Here is a 24,671-nt window from a genome sequence, read left to right as displayed (position 1 = left end):
TACAGACTTTTTCTGAAATGAAACAGAAGGAATCCTTCAAGAAGTACAGTGGCTGGCTTGTCCTGTCCCACTGGTAACCATCATCAACTTCCTCCTGATCACTCCATCAACCGCTGTGAGAACTCCAGTGTCAAATTAAAGTATTATAAACATTTCTTTCCAATGATCCTCTTCCAGTCACAAAATGTAAAGTTCATCCGCTAATATCACACCACAATTTACATTTTATACTGGCATTCAAAACAAAAGACATATTTTTAAAAAATGTTCTAAAACAGCTACTCTGAAGAAAAAAAGCACAGCTATACTGAAGACTCAGAATGAGGAAAAGATTCATAGAAACATCACCCAAAATATTCTCTTCTTAACACTTGCTCACATTACAGCTATCTCATTAACTAAAAGAGAAACTTGGTTTTGTTCTCAGGAAAAAGAAAACCAACCAACCAAAAAACCTCAACTTTTCACTTGAGTCACTTACCCTAAACGAGAATTCAAGATTTTCTCCTCCCCAGACTTCCATTCCTGTGTCGTATGAACCAAGATAATCAAAATACTTCTTGCTCACAGAAAATAATCCACCTGCCATGGTTGGAGACCTATAAAAGAGAATAGTAACTCTGAATTGAAGAAAAATCAAAAAATACTGAGCCATGGATCAAAAATACTGTGGTTTGGTTTGTTTTCCCCATTTTCTCAGTCTTTTCTGGATACAAAGTCACACTTAGCCATTGATTAAGTAACACATTGTCATGTCATTGATATTTCAGTTTGTAGTAAAAGATTGTATCAGAAATGAGCTTCTGAATGTATTAAAATAAAAATAACAATGACATCAAAGAAGATAAAGATTCTGTTAAGATAAAGTTTTGCAATTGCAATGTCTTTGTGAGTGACCATAAATAACTAGCCTCTTACCTTTACATAGTAGAACACAAGCTTTTTTGGTGGCAGAATTATTTCAGTTAGCTCTGGAATTCTAAGTGCAGTATCCTTACATATTTCACTTAGGTAGTAAGTGAACACATTTGTGTTTTAGTAATTAATAACAACATTTCTGATCTAATTAATATCAAGTAGAAAAACTCTCAGACATCAACGGAGCAGAATTAAGTAAACAGAACCCCTGAAGAGATTTTCTTCTTTCTAAGATCTGCTCATATGTGTTTCTCTTTTTTTAAAATTGTTTGCTACATTTGGATGAAAAATGAGAGACCAAGAGACCAAGACCTCACTAAAGACCACACAGCCCAGAGCAACAGCACACTTCAGGGACGCTCAGTAGGAAGAAGAGAAGGGATGAGAAAGAAGGAAAAAAAAAATCCCAAACTCCATAATCAGTCAAGCTCTTCTGTCTCACTCCAGATCTTGACTTTGCAAACACAGCTGTTGGTAATACCATTCTCAGCACTGCTGCTTCTCCAGACACTTGTCAAGCTCACAGTCCTCAGGCTAACACGAAGTTTTGTCTTCCCTCATTTTCCCCTTAGCATGCTACACACAACTCTTCTTGTCATGGAGAAGAAATGCATCATATTTAAACTAAAGGCTTTACAAATATTTACTCAAATTTGAAACTTTTTTTCAGAAGGATTTGGACTGATACATGCTGAGAAGGACTAAGCTGCTGCCTCACCTTTCCCATTAAAAAAAAAAATTAAAAGGTTATCTTCTCTCAGTTGAAGATAAGTCCATTAATATTTGCGAAGTACTAGCTATTATTACCATGATAAGCCAAAAAAAGACAGAAAATTCTGACAGAACTCTGCATTTGTTGTCATCTATAATAGACTAAATAAAAGCAAGGATGTGATATTAAAAAGGACAAATGACTTCTTAATTTCTTACAATACACTACAGAAAGACAGCAGCTTCCAAATTGCATGTAGCAGATCTTCAACTCAGGATTTTGTCTACAGTGTCCATTTTCCATATACATTGTTTATACTTTTACCTTACCTCTCCTAAAAATACAGTATGGAGTGTCAGACAATACTAACTTGTCTTAAAACAAAACTAAAACTCATAAGGAAGACATCTGCATGAGCTCCTATGAGTTAGGCCTTCACAGAAACTATGGTGGGTTGAGCTGTATCATCCCAATGAAGAACTGACAAACTGGTTCACCTCTCATGAAAACAGAACAAGGCACCATCCCCGCTATCAGCACAGCACACATAAAAGTTTTCAAAACTACTTCCTTCTTACTGGTTGATGACTTTTCCCTTGTTCTTTGTTGACCACAACAGATTTTTTTACAACGTGGCGCTCTGCTATGTACCGAGGATATCCTTTCGTGCTAGTTAATCAGTTACAGCCTTTCCGTGTGTGGTAAGCATCTGTGGGAGTCTGTCTGCAGGAGTCCAGAGACTGTGTGTGCAATAAGGATTCCATATGGAAAATTACACAGGCATTTCAGCTTTTAGAGCAGTATTTTTTTCAGAGGTATGGTGAGCAGTAGCTATTTCAGAAACAAGAGGAACTAAGCAAGATACACAAATTTTCAGTTTCTCGATTGTTTTTCAGCACCTTGCACTTCCAAGTGAAGTCAAAAGCACCTGTAACATTCAGTTTCACAAGCTGCACAAAAATTAACCTGATCACATCTGTTTTGGACTTCCTCCGTTTCTGTTCTCTTTCAGGGGTAGTATGCCAAGTGAAGACCAGCCTCCAGTCAAATCCACCGATCTGTGGCTCACCAGCATTTCCCAAGTACTCAAATGTATTCCAGTCGATAACATCAATAACGGGGCAAACAACAGCTGATTCTTCTTCTGCAATCCTAATATGATTTCAAAAGAAAAAGAATACTTTCATTACAAGTGTCTCTCAAAAACTGGAACTTTCAAGAGCAAAGAATGCTTACAAATACCAAACACCAAGTTTTGCTTCTTTTCAACTCCTGCTGCAACATAAGGAAAGGACAGCTACAAGAATAATCACCAATTTCATGAGGAAGGTGCATCAGGATAGACTCAGCTGTAGGCAGCTGATAAACATCAATCTTCCTGGACAGTGGAAGTGAGGTATGCCAGATGGCCAGAGACAACACATTTAGCGTCTGGCTTAGTGGTTGTAGCCAGCATCACATTCTCAACAAAAACATGATTTTGTTTTGTACAGATAGCTGGACTCAAGATATTTAGAAAAGATCATGACTATAATTCTGTAAGGACAAATAAGGTAGCTAGGCTCTTGGCTTATAGTTGTTCTTATAACTGATAATCTGCAAAAAGTTAAACTGAGCACTACAATTGTAACTCAAAAAGAAGCCATGAGCTTACACAGAAAACCTCCACACAACAGAGAAATTAGACCTCCAGTACTAAAACATACATGAAAGTAGTGTCCAAAAACCCTGAAAACACAGGAGACAAACAGGAGAAACAAGATAGTACTGCAGAATGACATACCAATCAGAAAGGCTGATGAAAAGACAGTTAAGATCTTTATCATACTAAGAAATCATTAGAGCTGAGGATGTTTCTTGCAGGTGTACTTCAGTAAGAAGATTATCTCTTTCCTCCCATTTCTAAGTACCATGCAGGGTTTTCTGGATTCCTTTCCAAAAGTACTTGACCTTACAAAAGGCCATGGGAACCTCTGCCTTCACCTCAGCCTCCAGCATGCAGACTCAAATTAAGGTTTTTTTCCTCAATCATTCTTCAGCAATTTTCTCTACACTAGGCTTAGACATCTCCTGTTAGTGAAAAACTTATTTATTTAACTTTAAAATGCTGGTACTTGTTTTATTCTTGCTTCTTCTGATCCTCTGTAGAGGAAATGAAAAACTGAATATGTTATATTGCCAAACAAGGAATGGATCTGATGTATCTGTCATGCAAAGGGAGACAATTCCTCATGGCGTTATTAAGCTTAAAACCCACAGGCTGACCAAAGGGCTGACTTCAAAATTAGAGCAGCTTGTGGTTGTTAAACACAGCAGAGAAGAACAGCAATTCCAAAGTATTGTCTGAGCTGAGAAAGACTGCCTTAAATATGAAATAGTCCTTTGTTGCCAGAGGGAAGATGTGACAGAGCTGTTTTATTCTTTATGATCGCCCATTGAAATCCTGTTATTGCTATCTCCTGTCTGGCTTGCATAAAGCTTGTGTACAAAGCAATGAGAATGATATGTACACAGAGGGAAAAAAAAATCCCAATAAAATGTAAAAATGTTTTGTTGCTTCTCTAAAGAAAAAGGAGGGAAAATTAGGTATCTGGAATGTAATTCCAGTTATTAAAAGAATCAGGTAAGTGAAAAGCCATCTCCTTTTCTTTAAGTTAATTCTTAACTAGATGGTACAATACACAGGCAACTTAAAACTACGGTTACACTGCAAAATGCAAACACTGTTATACTGCTTACATAGATTTGAGTCGAGATATGCCATGCAAATATCCTCTGCATCTGCAGCAAGAAGCGCAGCAATTCCAAGACACATTCAGGGCTAAGTTTTTACAGAAGGTGACTTATTACACTTGAAATTATCCTACTCCTTCCTCAAGATTGCCATCTAGTGGTTTATTAAAGAAGTGAAGAAATTACAGCGTTGCTGCCACAGTTACATATTGTTTCTTGAGAAGACAGTTGTTTCAATCATGGTTATTCTTTGATTATTACCTCTTCACACTATCTATACTGTTCATATCTAACTCACAGTTATAAGGAATATACTTGGTACAGAATCTAGAAACAAGTTAAATATGACAATTTCAAAGAAAAAAAAATTAAATACTATTCCAGATAGAAGTTCAAATGGCCTTAGGGAGTTCCACTAGGAATCAAGAAGACTCACATGTCTCAAGACAGAGTGTGCTTTTGGAAATCCCCCTCTAGTTGGAGATGGATTAGCTCAGGACTGGGAAGAGAGAGTTTATTGACTTCCTATCTGCTTATATGAATCACAGAACTGTAGAATGGTAGGGGTTGGAAGAGACCTCTAGAGATTATCTAGTGCACCTCCCTGCTACAGCAAGACCACCTAGATCAAGTCACACAGGAACACATTCAGACGGGTTTTAAAAACCTCCAGAGAAGGAGACTGCACACCCTCTCTGGGCAGCCCATGTACATTTGCAATAGCAGATGTCTCAGGGGAGGCATCTCTGCAGATCTTCTCTTTCACCACCCATGCTGACAGAATTGGCTTCCTTTCTCAAAGTAGTTTCATAGCTGGGGGAGAGTTCTTCTTCCTGAAAACAAAAGTTTCCCTTCTCTGAAGAAAGATGGTAGCCTGGTCCTAGGGAAAAAACAAAAATTCACCTCTTGATCTTCCATTCCCTGCCCCATCACCGGAAGACACTCCCACAGTGCCTCAGGAGGAGGCTGTGGTAACCTTCAGTCAACACCTGTGAAAAGCCATTTTTCTACTGCAGAAGTGTGGCAAACTGTCTCCTCTCCTTCTGCAGCAGGTCAGGAAACCAGCCCAGAGAGTAACCTCACCTTGCCAGCAGTGGCTCTAGCCAGCCCTCGTGACATTCACAGTGGCAGTCCAGGAAGGTCAGGATGTCTCCTTTCGCCACAGACGCCCCCAGCAGCCGGGCTCGAACCAGCCCCTCTCGCTTATTTGCACGTATAAGACGTACCTTGTGTAAGCCAGCCACGTAGTTTTCCAAAGTCTCCTTTAAGTGTTCTGTAACACAGACGACAGGAAGGGAGGGAAGGAGGGGAAAAGGGGGGGGAAAAGGGGGGGGAAAAGGGGGGGGAAAAGGGGGGGGGGGAAAAAAAGAGAGAGAATATTTCTGAACGATTGATTTACATCCTGCTACAGCAAGCTCTTTTTTTTAGCAGCCTACTACTTAAAGCAATGCCTTAAAGTTATCTGCATTTTAAACTCTGATCCTGCTACACTGTCAATGCTAGAAAAGGACAAGGAAGAAGCAAAGAATTTTGACAGACATAAATCACAGTTACTTTCAAGAAACTGAATGTTTTGTATTTGCCTCTGTAATTCATTTCCATATTGTTAAGTGCCTCTTAATTGTTACATAAAACTTCTGCCATGTAGACGTTTTATTCTAAACACAATTTATGTGCACTAGCATTGTCTTTGTGTCCCATAATTCAAAGGAAAACAATGACGAGGTAGCTCTCATTATATTAGACACTAGGGTAATTGAAGTAATTGGAGTAATTCAAATTTTCTCAAATTAGGAACCCTGAAATGGTCTAACCACAACGTAGTTGATCTACATATCCAACCATTCATGTTACAACACAGTAAACACACTTCCCCAGTCTAAACTAAATTAATCCAGAAGTCAAATTTTTCATGTTCATACTATAAGGAAGAGCTATTTTCTGATTAGATGGCCATGTCGTACGATTTCATGGTACGTTGCTCAAGCAGCCTATCTCCTATCTTTTTCTCCTGCAGACTAGCTGACCAAAACCCATGAACAATATATATTCTTTTAAATTATTCTTCTCACCTTTGTCACTGTAATCATCTACCAGGATAATTTCTTCCAAAAGTATATCTGGAGATGTCTCAAGAACACTATGAACAGTTCGCAGAAGTGTTGACCAAGCCTCATTATAAAAAGCAATCACAACGGAGGTTTTCGGCAGGCTATAATAATCATAGCTCTTCTCTCTGCACCTGTAAAGGAGGGGATTATGTTTAGTATGAGTGCAAAAGCATTCAAGAATTTTCAGAAAACTGTTCTCAAATTAAGATCTTGCATACTATTTACTAAGAAGAATACATAAAGGACCTTAAAGGAACTGTATGTACATGGAGAAGTCATGCAAATGCTTTCAGGAAGCTGGTCTTCCAGAAGCGCCATTTCTGCAGCAGTATTACGACTAAAATTCTGCAACCCCTCCCCAATGTATAAAAAGAAAAATAATACAAAGTATTTTGGGCTACTGTATGTGCAGTAGCTGCCTTTGCACAATGCTACCTCAAGTAGAAGAACAAGCAGTGGCCAAAACATGCCTCAGATTATAGGGAGGAAAAAAAATACATAAAACGTAAGTGTGGTAAAAACAGTAGCATAAATTGCTTGTGCTTTGGAAAATGAAACAACTGCTAGACAGTAAAAATATAATTGTGAAGGAATAGCAACATATCAAGTGAAGGGAAAAAAAACCCAGCAACAGAACTGAGATGTATGTACACTAAAGAAGAATTTGGGAAGGCCATAGAACTGCCAAAATATAATAGTGAAATCTACAAAACACACAGACAGACATAGAAATGTATGGTTTTGGCTCTATGGAGAGCCAGGAAGTTTGCAAACCTTTGGATTAAGCTCCAGAATGTATTTCCTGTAAATATATATATATATATATATATATATATATATATATATATATATACACGAACTTCCCTAAACGAACATAAGGATGCCAAGAAACTCACAGCTGAGCCAAATGTGTAAATTGCTAAAGATTCCCCTGATCTGAAAGAACTTAAAAATAATGACGGCATTTATTATCATTTCTCCCCTTTTCTTAGAGGACTCTGTAGAAGCAGTTTTGTTTAAAAACAACAGAAACGATTTAGAGATGTTTGAATTTTCTTATGCTTCCACCTTACTGCCTTGAGTTACCGGTGCTTGCAAGGGGCAGAAGGATGTATTTCTGTAGCTTGCTAGACACCAAGACAGGTAGAACAGCCCTCCTACCAAAAAAGAATAGCAGTAAGTTCTCCCAAACCTATGCTACAGGGAGTTGAAGAGGAAATCAGAACCAATCAGTAGAAAACATGACAGAAAAATCCTTTAGGTTTAGCAGAACTGAAATTCCCCAATTCATACAGAAAATGACATTAAAAGAAAACTGCTTACCTATAGCACATTGAGAATGTATTTACTATTTAATGCTGTTGTGTTTGCAATTAGAAGACTTCTAACAGATTTCTTTGAAGATTAGGCAATACCTATTAAGATCCATGGTAGAGAAAGGAAAAAAAGAAGTCTGAATCTGAATATCCTAAAATTAAAATTCTTATGAGGAAAAAAGTATAGTATTGTACAGTACTTTTGTAATAAATACCTGAAAATGAGGAAACAACGAGGAGAAATGACTGTTGGGCAGAAGAGGCACACAGAAGGCTGCTTCTCAAATGTGAAAGGAATGCTGTACAACAAGACTCATTGCATATATACACCACACAGTGAAGTATAGAAATGCCCATCCCTCCAGGCTGTAACTTGCACTGAGGCAAACAGGGGCAGTCACACAGCGGACTGCCTCACACCAATGGCTGGTAACTGAACTGATTTATTTTGCCAAATGTTCATGTATTAACACATGACAATAAAGTGACATTTTAATTAACTTAAAAAAAAAAGAAGCACAGAAAAACCTACTGTAGTAAGCCAATTTTTGAAACACCTATTTACTTTAGTCTATTGAAAAACATTTATGCTCAGTACTGCCAGGAGAAAATTCTTTTTATACATCACAGTCACTTGTATCAGGTAATTTCAGTTCATTTCTTGATAAAAATGGGTAAAAAATGGGTCTTGATAAAAATAAAACCTACCCATTTTGGAAAAATGAAGAAAAAAAAGAATAAAAATAGAAAATCTCTGGGAAAGCTTTCTCTGGAAAACATGTCTAAAAGACTGATGGAATAAGAATGATGTATTCCATTATTTAAAAAAGAAAATCCAAAAGGTCTAAAGAAGCTGATAAGCCTAATTATAAAGACTTCTATGGATTTGCTTGAAAATTACTGGAGATGGGAAACAGAATTTGGAACAGAGCAAGACAACCCCCAAACTGTGACTCACTGAGTGTTGCTGTCTCCTTCGTTGAGCAAACCCTACGTGGTGAAGAAAGGTCAGCCTCCTACAGGACATACTAGAGTATGAGTTTCTTAGGTTTCTGAAGTCAAGTAAAGAGGTCAAAATTAAAAGAGGTGTTTTATTTACTAGCTGCTTGTTGGAAGGTAGTCTGCAAGTGCAGAGAAGTGGCTTGCCAGGGCGGCCAGGCAGGCTGCTGACCGGCACAGCTGCACTGCCCCAGTGGTGGCCGCGCCCCCTGCAGCCTGTTTCTCCCCCGCAGGCCACCTGCACAGGGCTAATAACCCCACAAAGGACGACCAAAAGCCTAGCTTTTTGATACAGCAAGTTTATTTTGGGGAGAACAGATAATCACGTATAGATCAACTAAAATTTTTAAACTTTTCCTCTTAAAAAAATAGGGGGAAAAAAAAGTTATCCAACTTCTACGGAGATTTACATGTTTATCTCAGAAATTATTTCCAAAACATACATTCCTTACTAGATTGCTAAAAGATCTCAAATGTTCAGAGTCTCAAATGTTGTTGCTAAAATGAAGCATGCTTTTCCTTATCCTTCTGTACTGAAAAACATTTCAAAGAGTTTTTGTCAAATCTTAAAAAATAATCCCACTGGGGAAATTAAAAGCCTAAAACATTTAAACCTTGGAAAATACTAGTAGTGTAAGAAAATCTTAAAAAACCCTAATGAATCCCTGCAATACAAAGGCTCAGAAGTGTTCGTCAATAACAATCAAGCGGCATGCGTATGGACACTAAACATCATCACTTCACAAGACACACAAACTTCAAAAAACCCACTGCAAATATGAAACCTGACTTAAAGCCTAGTGGTCATAACCTGGCTTTTCCATTCCTTAAATCTTACTTACAATAGAACCACTTTAACAGTGAATCTTCTGTATTCACCTTTGCAAACTTCGAGATGTATTTTTATTCTCTTTGTGTCAGCCAAGTATCCAAGCTCCCACTTTCCAAGTGAATCATTTCACACCTACTTTGGGTTATTCAGAAAAATAAATGTGTATCCGTTACACTATGTCATTAAAATGACAGGGAGGATATAAACTAGTGACAGCAGTCCCAAAATATGTTTTTATAGGTACTGGGAATGTATATTTATACTGCCTATACTGCAGGCTGCTTCCGGCTTCTGACTAATGTGCTCTTTAGTGCCACCCTCAAACGTGTAACACTGACCTTTTGCAACATAAAGGATCACGGTAAGACAAGAAATAATTGCATCTCACTGTTAGGCATCTAAGAGGTAGGTGCTATTTTTGAGCTAATCATCTGCACTCTGCATGTCCCTAGAGAGAGATCCAGAAGGCGATTCACCTCACTCTCCTTAAGCCATTTATCTAGCACAAAGAGACCTTTGAAGGCCCCCCACCTCCCCCTCCTCTGTAGAGGTTTAACTATAGAGCAGATGTTTAACTGTTCAACAGCTAGAATTAAACAACAGGAAAATACCTACAGTCCCTACTAGTGGCTGCCTGATACATCACCTTGAACACAGTTATCATAACTACCAGTTAGTTTAAAACAGTAAAATATAAGCAAGGAAATGAGTTGCCTTTAAATGTGACATTTCCAAGCACAGGCAATAAATGCAGCAGCATTGTCGTTTGAAGTCCGACACATCCTTTCACTCCTCTCATTATTTTAGTCAACCATGGGAACTTTGCAGTTTAAATAGATAAACATTTTCTATTAAAAAACAAACAAACAAAACAACAAAACCTATCTATGCTAAAAGTGTGTGGAAGTTGAGTGGGTTTATTTTCTTCAGAGAAACACACATATCTTTAGTCAAGCTGACTTTGGAAAAAGTTACCAGATGCCACAATTAGTCACTGAGGTAAAACCTATTGCCCACACATGTGAACAGTTTTCTTACAGCCAACAAAAGGAAGGCATAAAGTTTACAATAGGACTCAGATTTCACTGAAGAATGGTGACATATAATGGATAATGATAACTGGTAACATGATGCAAAGGAGCAACACCTGTCCAGTCTTTGCCTTCCAATGGCTCTTGTTCTCTGCAGCTCCACTAGAATATGCATAAGAATTCTTGTGCACAGTGGAGTTGCACTCAGAGACAACACAGCCAGGACTGTCCCTAACCATTCCCCAGGGAGTGGGACTGGGATATTGCCCTGCTCCAGCAGCATCCTACATCTCCATCCTTGTCTATTTCCCCCGGCACTCTGCTACTCTAGGTGGATGTTCCAGGAATCCTCCTGCTTGATTACTGTGGCTTGCAAAAACAGGTATAAAACAAGAAATGCCAAAAGACAAAGCTTTTGTTTAGCATTTTATACAAAACCAAACATTTTAAAATTCTAGCTGTATTCAACTGTGAAACTTTAAATCCCTAGACAGGAAGCAAGACAATAAGGCTGGTACATACCCAAACATAAACTTAAACCCATGTTCACTACGTACCTACCATCTTTCCTGGACCTTGCACTACAGCATCTACTCAAACATCTGATGCCGCAAAGCATGTAAATGTATATCATACATCCACATTCCTATGGGGTATGTGGTTCTTCCTTTTTACACTGTTTGCAAGTCATGGTTAAACACGACTATAAGGCTGACAAGTTTAATAATTTAACCTTCGAATCTATACACTACAAGTTCTTCTATTAGCACGTTTTACAATAGGTTATTTATTAGAAACTAAGGAACCATCAGTCAGGCAATGCCTCAACAAAATTAAGTGGGCTATTTTGCAGAACATTGGTGTCAATTAATGTAATCACTCAATTTATTTCATTCTAAGGAGCTGTTTCTCTTAGAGATGTGTATCTATACACAGGGAGAGACAGCATTAATGTGTGCACACCAGGCATGCTGCCATGAGTTAATTAGGAACAGTTGCTGACATACTTCTATGCAAGACTTTGAATAAAACTGCAAGAATATAGCAAGGGAAAATACATTTTTAAACTCCAAATGTTACGCTCTTTATGCACAGTTACTCAAATTTTAAGAAAAAATACGCAATGTTTTGTGAGTTTGAGGAATACAATCTGTTCATAAGTTATTTAACTATTTCTAAAGGTAAAAGTTTTCCTTTTGAGGTTTCAATGTGAATGCCCAAGAATAGAAGCAACTTGCATCACTTCTCTCAAGCTTTTCTCAAAACAACACATTGTCACTGCTATATCCAATTTAACGTGATTCATGTGACTACAATTACCTCATATGGACCATCATAGTCTCCATCTAGCGAACACTGCTAGGGTCCTACTTCAGTCTGGGTTTCACACAATGGGCTAGGAACCAGGCTTGCTGTGTTTGTTACTGTGGCCATGGACATGCCAACTCACAATACACTCCCCTTTCTTCTTCCTAATTTGAATGGAGTTAAGACATTGAATCAAACAGCAGACGTCCTATTGGTTAAGAGGTGTCTTCCAACACGTAAGCAAATGTAAGCAAATACAGTCGATCTGGACAAATGACAGCAGCCATGAGCATCTCCATTTAGTTGCACCTTCACCGCTCCCATCCCATAAAATGCAGTCAGTGAGGTGGACTCTGGGGTCTTCCAGCTATCTTTACCCAAGAGAAAACACCTCACAAAGAAGATACAGCTGTACTGAGGTCATCTTCTCCTTCTTCCTTCCCTCCCGCTCCCAGCAGCAGCCCAGGGTTCAGCAGGTTCACCCAGCATCCCAAGCTCAACAGGACAACATGGGTTGCAGCGCTAGTTTCTGAACCATCCTGCAGCTACTGAGACCATGTTACCTTCCCCAGGCTGAACATGCACTTCAACAGCCACTCCTCATCCCTCCTTTATCCAACCTACGGATAAAATACAGCATGTAAGCCAAAAGCAATATAGTCCTACTACATCTAAACCCAGGATACAGAGGTGAAACATGTCCTGTGGAATTAAAGAATATGACAAATCAGATTATTCTTATCTCCTTCAAGCACTACACAACTTTTTATGCTAGCTTATTTTCTCACATAAAACTACCTTGAACCATCAGTTCTGGGGATCTTTTAGGAAAAAAAAAAAGTAAAAGAAAAGAAGAAAGGTCTGATCGAACCATGGAAAGGCTGCACCTGGTTTTCTATACCCACACACCTCATGTGTGTTTGGATATTACTACAGAAAAAGGTGTTGACGTTTATGGAAGGCGTGTCTATGGAAGGCAAAGCAGATAGCAGCGGCAAGGTGCTGATAACTGACAGAATGGCTGAATTATTCGGGGCAAGGCTGGAACATGCAATCAATGTAAGTTAAAACAATGCTGGTCTTCACTTATCTGCTATTTGCTCTCAGCCCAGCAGCATGCAAAATGCTCCTTAAATTGTTTCTGCTGAAATAAACTGTATTAGGAGAGAGGTCCCCTGTACAGTTTAAAATATCGCAATATAATCAAGTGTCTGAAAACAGAAGCTAGCTAGATTGTGGAATGGTTTTCTGTATTATTTAATGTTTTAAAGAATGATTCTCACAATGACAATAAGGTGTTGACAAAACAAATCACCAAACACCATTTTAAGATTTCAGATAATACAGTACTGTGATGGCCAGTATAAAAGCATTGTGAGGTACAAGGAAGAAAGATGACATGTCTGAAATAAAATATTTGCAAATATTTTCTTATATGAAAGAAAAAAACACAAATCTGTTTAAAACAGATTAAAAGTACATTAAAATACATTAATTTTTTGTATTCTAAAATCCACAAATGTGTGAAATCCATACATGTTCCTAATTCCAAATTGTTAGAAAAAGGCAATAGCAGCCCTGATTGTGGATGTGGGTATGAGAAAGAATTTCTGCACGTGTCCATGTGGAAAAAAGAATTTTTAATTTATTTTGCTGATTTGAAACAGTGGTTTCATTTTGCTTAAACAGTTACCCCCATCTGCAATTCTTTTCGAAGGTACTCAGATACACTTAACATCTGCACAGAGCCACATGATTTCCTACACCGACATTCAGAAACTTACTTTTATGTGAGCAATTCGATTTTGGAAAAGAAAAATATTTTTAAAAGTAATACAATAGTGGAAAGAAGTTATTGTAACCATCACTAATACTAGAGTGTGGACACACCTGGTCCTTACAGAAAATTGTGTATAGTAAAAGCAGTGTTTGAATTAACACAGAAAAAAAAAGTATAATTTGTGGTTCATATCACTGATTTGGGAACTTTGTCAAGTTAAAAATAAAATCAACTGAAATCACACACTCATCTATATGCTGGAAGCTGAGGATTTCTATCAGAAGCTGTAAAATGGTCAAAAATCAATCATGTGAGTTCTTCTGGAAAAATGTTTGCAGGTGACTATTAAATTAAAGCATAATGACAAAGGAAACTGACACATTTTTACCAGAAGACAGGAAATAAAAAGAGTAAAATATCCTAAATACCAAAACGCTTGTGGAAGCATTGCTGTATTTTGCACTATTATAAAATGCAATCCTGCTTGTTTAAGAAAACAAAACAAATTTCAAAATGCTGTCCATTTACTACTCCCTCAACTGTATGAGGGAGGAATGAGATGTCTCAAGCACAGACTGTTTTGCAGGTTTAAACCCTGTTTATAAACGCAAGGAATCCTGACAACTAACAATAATGACTAAAAAGGTTACTGGTAACTACATTCATTGTAATAAATTATTCATTGGAGAAAACCTCAGAAAAAAAAAAACAACCCAGCCCCAGTAACCTTAAGTTGGGAAACTACTAAACCAAATAACACCTACAGGAGTTTTACAGAAAACATTTGCTCATATGTAGAAAAGTGTTGTGTCTTCTGGGCTGTGATCAAATGTAAAGCACGGGAATGAATCCCTGCACTGAAGTAGGCCCTGCAAGGTCAGACTGCTGCAGATAAGCTCTCTGAAGAGTTCACTTTTCCTCTACACACTGCAAAATGAAGTCAGTGCAGTTACTTCACCTTTAGATAACAGATGAAAGCGAAGCTTCTGGGTGAAGCCAGGCATTAGCCCTTTGCTGGGGAGGAAACACCCAGCTGCCTGGCCGTTTCCTGGAACAGGGCCACTCCTGGCAGGAGCAGCAAGGCCGTCAAAATGAGATGCCGTGATTCTTGAAGAGGGACCAAAATCTAATCTTGATGATTATTCCAGGAATTTGCTAGCACGATGCTATAAGATGAGCAGCCTGCATAATTTGGTATTTACAACCCATTATGCAAAACAAATCATGGTAGCAAGTGAGACTGTAAATGAGTCGCATTCAAATCCTGGAACAGACAGGAAAAGCAGTTTTGAAACTTGGAGAAAATCTTGGCACAGATTGTTATGCTAAACTCAAAGGTAATATCCCCAAAAATAAATATTATAAGCATAAATGACAAATATTATAGGCTCAGGTGACAGAGAAGTTTAAGTATTTATATCTACCTATATACAGTTATACACAGACACAGATAATACACACAAAAACATAAATGTTTAAAAAAATAAAAAAAGCTCTCCCTCCAAAACACACAAAAATTATCTAGAATTAAATAACAAACCTCTAAAACTTTTATTTTAATAGCTGCTAATTATTATGCAGACCACAGTCAACATTTGGAGGCCTTTTGTGGCTCCTCAAAATCATTTGCCAGGTAAGGAAAGACAGGAAAGACTTATAAATCCATTTGCTTTTAAGCACAAGTGAAATGAGGCCCAAGGGCCAATTCAGGCTTCTACCATGAAAGACAAAACACAGAATGCTAACTCAGCACAAAAGTGCTTATCCCTGCCTTGTTCCTTTTGTAACAAGAGTCAGACGAAAGAAGGCTGGTGTGATCTTACAGAAACCATCCCTGAAATAAATGTGCAATGCACTCCTACTGTGAGAAATATAGAAAGAAAGGGAAAAAAGATAGAATGTCTAAAATCAGGAACAATATCCGAGACAGGTCCTTCATTGAAAAGAATAGAAAAACTGGAAATGTATTTCTTACACACTGTAATAAACTGTAAAAAGGACTAAGAGATCTCATCAGTTGTCTGCCTAACCCTCCAGTCCTGTAAAACGAGTGCACAAGAGGCCCAGCAGGACAGGATGCAGCCCTGGTGCTGCACAGGAGGAAGGCAGAGCTTCAGCGGCCAAAATCCATGGCCCAGAGCCCATTTTGCTGAGCTTACAGGGCATCAGCCCAGCACAGCCCCCCATAGGTCAATATCTGGCAGAGGATGCTTGCTTGTTTTAAACATGCTATAATGGTTTGTTCCTGTATGTACAAACTCAATAAATTAAGTACATACATTGGGAAGACAACCTGGGCCATTCAGACAGCATTATGACTGCAGGGGAGTGGAATTTCACTGTGGCAATCATGTAGCCTTGAAAGAGGTGCTCAGAGAGGCTGTTGAATCTCAGTCCTTGGAGACTTTCAAAAGCTGACAGATCAAAGCTGGCCTTTAGCAACATTCTCCAACACTGAAGTTGCCCTGCTGAAGCAGGAGGTTGGACTAGGCTCCTTAGAGGTTCCTTCCAGCCTCCATCATTCTCTGATCCTATGACATATTTCACTTCTAGCCTTGTACAAACTGTATCACCATTTAGTAATTTCCTTACATTCTTATACACAATATTTTACCAAAAGACTATTTTTAATAGTTTGTTTATATGTACATTTAAATATATCCATGAGGAATTATAAACACCATGAGAAATGTAGTTTTGCTGAGGGACATGGTTAGTGATGGGCTTGGCAGTGTCAGGTTAGTGGTTGGACTTGATCTTAAAGGTCTTTCCCAACCAAAATGATTCTACGATTTTATCTGTGTATGCAATATAAATATGGGTACCTTTCTATACATACTATATATACACACACACAATTCTAGCTGCTAAAATATTTAAAAGTTTCTGTGTGATGAAATATGTTTACTATCAGTTGCAGACCTCAAGCACAGTCAGTTAAAGGAAGCAGGAACTGTCTAAAGAAAACGATAGAAATTGTCGACTTCTCCAGGTCTGAGTTTCCATTGAAACAGGATTAGTTCTCAGAAAAACATGTCACAATGGTCTGTGAGAACATGAAGGAATAAAGGCCTTCTTGCATATTTACATTGACGAGAGAAACATCTATATTTAAAGAAACTTTACTATAAATAACACCTGTATAGGATTCATAGTCAAATATCATCAAGCAATACATTATCTGAGTGAGTATTCTCAGTGAAACTATTATTCTTCTCTTCCTGCACAGTATTACCAGACATAGGTATTAGCAAATAACTAATGCTGTTTTTCTGGTTTGGTAGCAGGTCCAGGATGTACAATACATGGCAGTGTGAAATTTTTTGTTGTTTTTAGTTTCCAATAAAAAAATGCCATTTATACATAATTTTGTAGACAGAATTTAAAGGCTTGCCGGGTCACAGATTCTCAGTCTTATTAGCAAAATTCTAGTTTTCACTAGATTCACCTTCATGATTTTCACAATTTATACCCTGAGAGCAAGTTTAATGATGAATGTGGGAAGGCATTAAGGTCAAAAGGAGCAGTATGGCACCTTGGTGGTGGGGATGTTGCCTATCTCTATTTCCCTTTCTTTCCTTCTCCCGTTTCTCTGGGTTATAAAATTTCCATACTCACCTCCATACCCATAAATATATGCTGAAACAGAACAAAAGTCCGTATCCCAGAATAATGTCTCCAAGCACAGTACCTGTTAATGTCCCATGAATTCTTGATATCGATTTTATAGTAGATAGAATTCCTTATATTTTACAGTTAATGGAGTTTTGGAACAAAGAAGTGGCAGAATTTGTATTAACCACTTCATGCAGTGACTTAGAATTGCAGCAGCTCAGTAAGAGGCACCCTCCCAGTAGCCTGTTTGTCTTCCAGAGTGAAAAGCTGTGAATTAATTGGTCACTTCTATATGCAAGCCATGCCATAGCTGAACAACACTGAGTCCAGCACAGATTTTTGTGGAATTTTACCATTGACCCTACACTATCAAAAAAACCCACAATTCCCCAAAAACAAACAAAAAAACCCAACAAGAACAAAACTCAAACCCAAGTGCTTCCAAGTATTTATCCAATTATTTATAAATGCAAGGGATTTCACAGCTGTTTAAGGAACTCATCAAAGCCTCAAAACGCACTTGCTTATCCATATAATTAGGACCTTCAAAGAACTCCAGTATGTTTGTGAGACACGTCATCCTTTACAAAGGCCAAGCTGACTCATTCTCAATAGATCACACCTACCTATCTGCTACTAACTCTCTCCCTTACCACAGTTTGCAAATAATATGCCTGGAAGAGATCCAAGGCTTGCCAGCACACAGTTCTCTGGTTCTCCTCTGGGACTCCACTAAAAAAATGGTGTCACTTGTGACCTGCTGGTCTTCAGGTATCAAAATTTCATTTATCACATCTAAAAATTTAGCTTTTGCATAATTTTTGTGGACAGCTGAAGTCTAGTTGAAGTCTACCATTACATTACCACTTATTTCCTACCATTCTAGTCTCACCCACTTGCCATTTAAGTTTAGGAATGGTCATACATTGTGGATACTGTTTTCAAGACTTTTCTTTTGTTATTTTTACTCTGATTTCTTACATGTTCTTCCTTCTTAAGAAACACAGCTAACTTTACTGCTAAATAGTCTTTGGAGAAGTTTGTTTTTTGTTTTTTTTTTTACATTTGCTGTGTGAGCTGGATACACACTCTGTGATATTTCATTCAGATTTAACTATGTGAAAAGACATTCAGCACCTGCCAGCAGATACAACAAGAGTATAAAACAGCCCTAGCTTCAGAAACCAATTATCTCTGAGACTATGTCATTGATATCTTCAGTCTTTTTTGGTTTGGATACATTTTGTCATTTCAACATCCAAACATTCAAATTAAAAAAAAAGATATATACAGTAGCAAAATCCATCTGCCCATTTATATTACTTTCATTTCAAGAATCACCCTTCCCCATCCGTGATATCTCCTGTTTAATAACTGTGATCTTCCATTTCCTCCAACATCCTGTCTGAAAGAAATGGCACAAGTCCAGAATAATAGCAGCTCAACTAAAAAGGTCCTTTTTAATCTACAGTCTATAGATTGTTTCTAAGGAGAGAGTAAAAGATAACTAAGAAAAACAAGCCTACTATCACGCTTACATTTATGATAAAAAAAATCTTTCACTGCAATTTTTTAAGGGCTATCATAGGAATCAGCCTTTAGATTCAGCACTTGTAGCTAGAGTTCAGTGAACTACCAGACATGACACATTGATGTGAAGTGAACCCACAGTAGAGACAGAACTCTCTTTTTTTCCACAGGTTTTTGCTGCCATATCACACAAACTTGCTGCAATGAAAAAAAGTGACAGATATCAAGCTGAGGTGAAACACAGGAGAGGCCTCTGCAGCCATGGCTCTGACCTGACCTCTTTGTCTGAAGGTGCATACCTGTAACTACTCAACTCTTTCCTGTCACCAGCTAACTGCTCACTGACAAGCCAGCCCAAGCTGAGGTCAACCACTCCACTAAACTATGTATTTGCATTAGGCCTCATCACAGTCAGATTCACTGAGTGGCACTGACTTCACAATTGTGCTTAACTACAGTCATCTGATCAAGCAGAATTTAATCCTTAGTTTACAATTGCTCATGCTGTTGTCTGGCATTAGTGTCATAATTGTAGATGCAATTTGTAAATGTGAATTGCCCCAGCAACTAAGTATCCAGGAAGAAGCAAAGTTCCTGCTTGGAACGCTATACATCTCTGGAAGCATTTCTATATCACTCCTGTATGGCATAAGTCATTTGACTACAATGCAAAGCTGAAGTCTGGGAAGTGTAATGTTGGTAAAGCTGGGAGTGACTGGAAAAGTATGCTGCTGCCTGCAGTGACCTATCATGGGACAGCAGGCAGGAGAAACACGGCAGCATGTCACTGCTTAAGGGCTCAAATCACACGGCTAGGACTACCAGAGGAAAACAACCTCTCTCAAGTTGCACACGCACCACCTACATGCCACTGCTTCTGCCTTGTGGAAGAGCAGGACCGAGGAAAAATCAGCGACGGTTTAAACTTTGGGATCTGAAAGCTTCTGGGAGAAGAAAAGATATTTTTTAAAGCCTCCGTGTTTCTGAGTGGGCTGCAGCTGAGCCACGACTATCCCGCACTGGCCGCGGCCACCACACACGTCGTGGTGGTAGCGCTGCGGCAGCGGACTTGGGCCAGGGGCAGGCGCGGCCCCTTCGCCCTCAGCGGCGGCGGCAGCAGGTGGAGTGGCGGGTACTCACAGCGGATGCCAGCGCTCCGGCAGGCGCCGGTGCAGCGAGATGCGGTCACTCAGGTAGATGTTGATCTGGTGCCGGCGGATGCTCTCCTCCTGGAGCCGCTTCTCGGCCGGGCTCAGCTCCAGACGCACTGCCCGGCCCAGCTCGCCCAGAGCCCCTGGGTCCAGGGCCGGCTTCGCGTACACCGGCTTCCGCAGCTCGGCAGTGGCGGGCGACGGCGGAGGAGCGAGGCGGGCGGCGTGGTTGGGCGGCGGGCCACGCCGCCAGGCGAAAAAGCCGACGGCAGCCAGCAGACCCAGGGCCAGCAGTGTGCTCCCGCCCCGGCAGCCCCGGCCCCGCTTGCCCCAGCACATCCCGCGGCCGAGGCGGCCGGCCATGCCGAGCACTCGGCGGGGTCGCGGGTAGCCTCTCCCGGACACAGACGCGGACGCGGGCGGACTACAGCGAAGTTGTCACAGACCTGCCCACGCCGCACCGCTACCAGCGTTGCCGCCGCCAGGAAACCCGCCCGGCTCCTCCGCCGGCGGCTCCTCCCCGCGCCCCACCCCGCTGAGCCGCCGGCCGGCCCGCGGGGCGCGGCGCGGAAGAGCCAGGCAGAGGCTTTGCTGCGGGACGGGAAGCGTCTCCTGCTGGCGGCCTGGGCAGGGAGAGCGGCCTGCGCCTCAGCGAGGGGAGCTTGGGCTCCCGCCACCCCCAGCCCGCGCCTCGGCGGCCGTGCGCCTCGAGCTTACGGTGGTCGACAAGCTGGTCGGTCTCCAGGGCCCCAGGGAAGGCCCACACCTCCAGCTTGCCCCGAACTCTCCACAACCGCTGGAACTAGTTATGGTCCCGACTCAGGCCTGGCCTCCGGCGGGGCTGGGAGGAAGTGGAGCTGAGCCAGCCAGGTGCTGCTGGGTCGTGCACCGTGGGGTGTGGAGAAGGAGGAAGGCACTTGCCCTTTGCACACTTCACAGAATCTCAAGGGGTGGAAGGGACGTCAAAAGATCATCTAGTCCAACCCCCCTGCCAGAGCATGACCACCTAGAGTAAGTCACACAGGAACTCATCCAGGTGAGTTTTGAATGTCTGCAGAGAAGAGACTCCACAACCCATCTGAGCATCCTGTTCCAGTGCTCCATAACCCTCACAGTGAAGAAATGCTTCCATGTATTCATTTGGAACCTATGCTGTTAATGCTTCAAGTAAGGGATTGTCTGAACACCTTGAAGCTTGAGAGACCTTTGTGAACACTGGTAGCTGTGTGGCAGATGTAGCCACCTGATGTTCCTGTCAGATGTACCTCACAGAGGTAGCCAGGGCCCTGGCAGGTTGGCAAGTTATTTGTCATGAAGGGACTAGAAAGAGATTTGAGGCTGAAGGAAACAAGTTGGTAGGAAACCAGGCTTCATCCATTCTGCTGCTGCTAAAACAGCAAGTGCTTCAGAAGTAAACAACGTGGGTCAAGCAGCCATAGAAGTTATTTATAAACTCCTTGTTTTTTGTTGAAAAAAAGACCAAAGTAAACCAATGTGGCCTTACATATAGAAGTCCAGAAGAAATGTGAAAACCTCGAATTTAATACCCAGATAATGAGCAGTCTCTTTCATGGCTTGACTGTATCATGAGGAAAAAGCAGTTGTGGCATTTAGTTGAAACTTTATAATTTGCTTCATACTCAACAACACATCCATACTGCTTCTTCACTTCATCCCCTATCAGGATGCAGCCCTGTCAGTCTAAACCTCAGATCTTGCAGCCATGAGATTACATGAGAATTTGTGAATTTGCATTTGAAAAAACTTAACATAAGCATAACATAACTGATACAATTTCTCTCTTGCGGCAGGGAGGTGAAGCTCTGGTTTTGAGATGTCATATGCTCCATGCATTTTAGAAAGAGACTGTTTACTACACTGTCCTCTGCTGTTGGAGGCCTGTCAAGACCAACCCAGCAGAGGACTCTAGTTATCCCCAGAGAGAGACTTTGGCCTAGTAAGCAGTACTGCATAGTGCTCACCAGCATTCCTTAGGGCTGGATGAAAACGTCTGACACTAAGAAAGGAAGAACCTCATCGCTATCAGACAGGGTCACAGCATACAGCTATGAGCTGTTTCTGATTTTGCATGATAATAAATGTTATCTGTGACAACAAACACAGAGGCTGACCTAGAATCAGAAACAGCTGAAAGAGACCTTTAAAATAAAGTCTAGCCTTTGTCCCAGCCCTATCAACCACTAGACCATTTCTTTTAAGTACAACATCTGCCCATCTCTTAAACTGCTCTAGGTTTGGTGACTCCACCACCTCCCTGGGCAGCCCTGTTCCAATGCCTGACAACCCTTTCAGTAAAGAAATCCCTCCTAACATCCAGCCTGAATCTCCCGTGGTGCTAGCTTGGTAGCCCATCTCTGTATCCTCTTCAGCACCTCAATGTCCTTGTAGAGAAGGGCCAAAAACTGGACACAGTATTCAAGATGCAGCCTCACCAAAACTTAGTACAGGGGAATGATCACCTATTCTACTGACAACACTGTTCCTGATAGGCCTGTCAGGTTGCCATTGGCCTTGGCCACTTGGACACACTGCTGGCTCACGTTCAGCCATGATCAATCAACACTGCCAGGTCCCTCTCTGCCTGGCAGCTTTCCAGCCACTCCTCCCCAAGCCTGTAGCACTGCTAGGGGTTGTTGTGGCTCAAGTGCAGGACCTGGTACTCGGCCTTATTGAAACTCATGGCATTGGCCTTGGCCCAGTGATCCAGCCTATCTAGATCTCTCTGAAATGCTTCCCTACTCTCAAGCAGATTCGCACTTCCACTCAGTTTACTTACAAAGGGTGCACTCTCTCCCCTCATCCAGATCATTAATAAGTAACTCCTGTTAAAAGGAGTGGCCTCAGCACTGAGCTCTGGGGGACACTGCTCGTGACCAGCCGCCAGCTGGATTTAATGGCATTGACAACTACTCTTTGGACTCAACCATCTAACCAGTTTTTCACCCAGGAAAGCGTATGCCCATCCAAGCCAAGAACAGCCAATTTCTCTAAGAGAATGCTGTGAGAAAGTGTCGAATGCCTTACTAAAGTCAAGGTGACAACATCCACAGCTTTTCCTTCATCCAGCAAGCGGGTCACCCTGTCATAGAAGATCAAGTTTGTTGAACAGGATCTGTCCTTCATAAACTCATGCTGACTGGGCTTGATCACCTTTTTGTATAAGGTTGCAAATTACAGACAGCAGGGTAACAGAAATGTTAAGCATGAGGACACCAACAGTACGGTAACAGAAATGTGGAGAATGAGGACACCAACAAGGACTTCCTGAAATGAATCAAGTTGAAACAAATCCTCCTGGTTGTCCAAAAGAAATGATTGGGGGAGACTGGGAAGATGTAAAGAGCAAAATGTAGGAATGGGAGTTAAGAACAGCAAGAAAGAAAACAGGAGAGTTCTGCTGCAGGAGTTCATAAGTATTTTGTGTATGTAATTTAAGTATTACAGTGGTATAGAAGAAACACAAGAGGATGATCACATATGCAAAGAAATTTTGAGGTTAAAAAATGGAAAATGGAGAACAGAACATGACAGGACTGCAGGAGGCACGCTCCAGTGGCAGACAGGATGAGATCAGACAAGATCGTTGAAGAAGGTTACCAGTCTGGCTACCTCTTAATTGTGTTTTTAAAAGGAAGAAAGGGCTTGAAGAAAAGGTAAGAGAGCATCAGCTTGCTTCCACAGAAGCAAGGAAGGTTACAGCTGGAGTGAAAGTAAAAAAGGTGGCTCTCAGTAGTAACAATGCCCTTAGAGCCCAGTAGCTGGGAAGGCTTTCTGTTATGGTCACAGTGAAGATTGAAAGTAACACTAGTAAATGGCAGTTCCCTGGGGATGATGTCCAAATACAGCAAGGGAAAGTGCAATAATGGTATTAAAGCAAAAATTATTAAGAATAAATAATTTGCATCCACAATGAAATTTGGACATGATTGTCCAAGAATGTGAATGTAAAGAATGTGAATGACACTTTTTCTTAAACCTTTTTAAAAGTTCATGTGGTTTAATTAAGATGGGAAGACTGAAATTTCTGAACTGAAATACTTAAACTATACTTACTTCTGCTCTGAATGTAAAAATGCACCTTGGAGGAAAAAAATCTACAATTAATAGGGCAAATGAGTTTCCTGCTATCCATAAAGCTTGTAGCAATATTTTCATGGAACAGTTAGTTTTAAGCAATTCTGGTAGGGGTTTTGGGGGGGGTTAATAACAATGGAAGTTAAAACAATTGGTTTTGAAGCTTTTTTTTTACAGATTAGTAATACTGAGTGATCAGTTGCTTCAGGAGTTTCAGTCAGAAATTAGTAGAGTAACCAGATAAATCTTATAAAGCCTATAATTACTTACCTGTAAAGATCTATTGTGCCCTCAGTTCTCAGGATCAAAGCAGAAGATCAGTGGGATAATAATAAATTTGAAGAGTTTCTTTTTGAAAAGTTAAATTGTATTTTTCCACTCAAAAAAGAAACAAAGTCTTAACCTTTCAAAAAGTACTAGGAGAAGAAAACTAATCACAGCAGGATATAATTGCCCATAAGAACTTCCATTAAAGTGAATGTAATAGCTGAAATTAAAAGTATGTGTATTGCCCACTGAAATTTCCATTTGAATTGCAGG

The 24,671-nt window shown here is 40.3% G+C and overlaps 1 protein-coding gene across 1 annotated transcript in view; it reads right to left on the bottom strand.

The window, feature by feature from the left end:
• GALNT12 (polypeptide N-acetylgalactosaminyltransferase 12) overlaps positions 1-20,530 on the bottom strand; it is a 48,971-nt gene extending 28,441 nt beyond the window's left edge. The window contains exons 1-5 of the mRNA XM_061994962.1: positions 20,026-20,530; positions 6,436-6,605; positions 5,447-5,636; positions 2,597-2,782; positions 482-599 (exon numbers count right to left, since the gene is read on the bottom strand). Of these exons, the coding sequence (XP_061850946.1) occupies positions 482-599; positions 2,597-2,782; positions 5,447-5,636; positions 6,436-6,605; positions 20,026-20,399 (1,038 nt within the window). The 5' untranslated portion in view covers positions 20,400-20,530. The remainder of the gene's footprint in view (positions 1-481; positions 600-2,596; positions 2,783-5,446; positions 5,637-6,435; positions 6,606-20,025) is intronic.
• Positions 20,531-24,671: the final 4,141 nt, after the last annotated feature.

Source organism: Colius striatus, chromosome 4 (genome assembly GCF_028858725.1).
Source record: "Colius striatus isolate bColStr4 chromosome 4, bColStr4.1.hap1, whole genome shotgun sequence".
NCBI classification, from domain to species: domain Eukaryota; kingdom Metazoa; phylum Chordata; class Aves; order Coliiformes; family Coliidae; genus Colius; species Colius striatus.
Note: the sequence above shows the minus strand (reverse complement) of the source record. Positions and strands in the feature narration are given on the sequence as shown.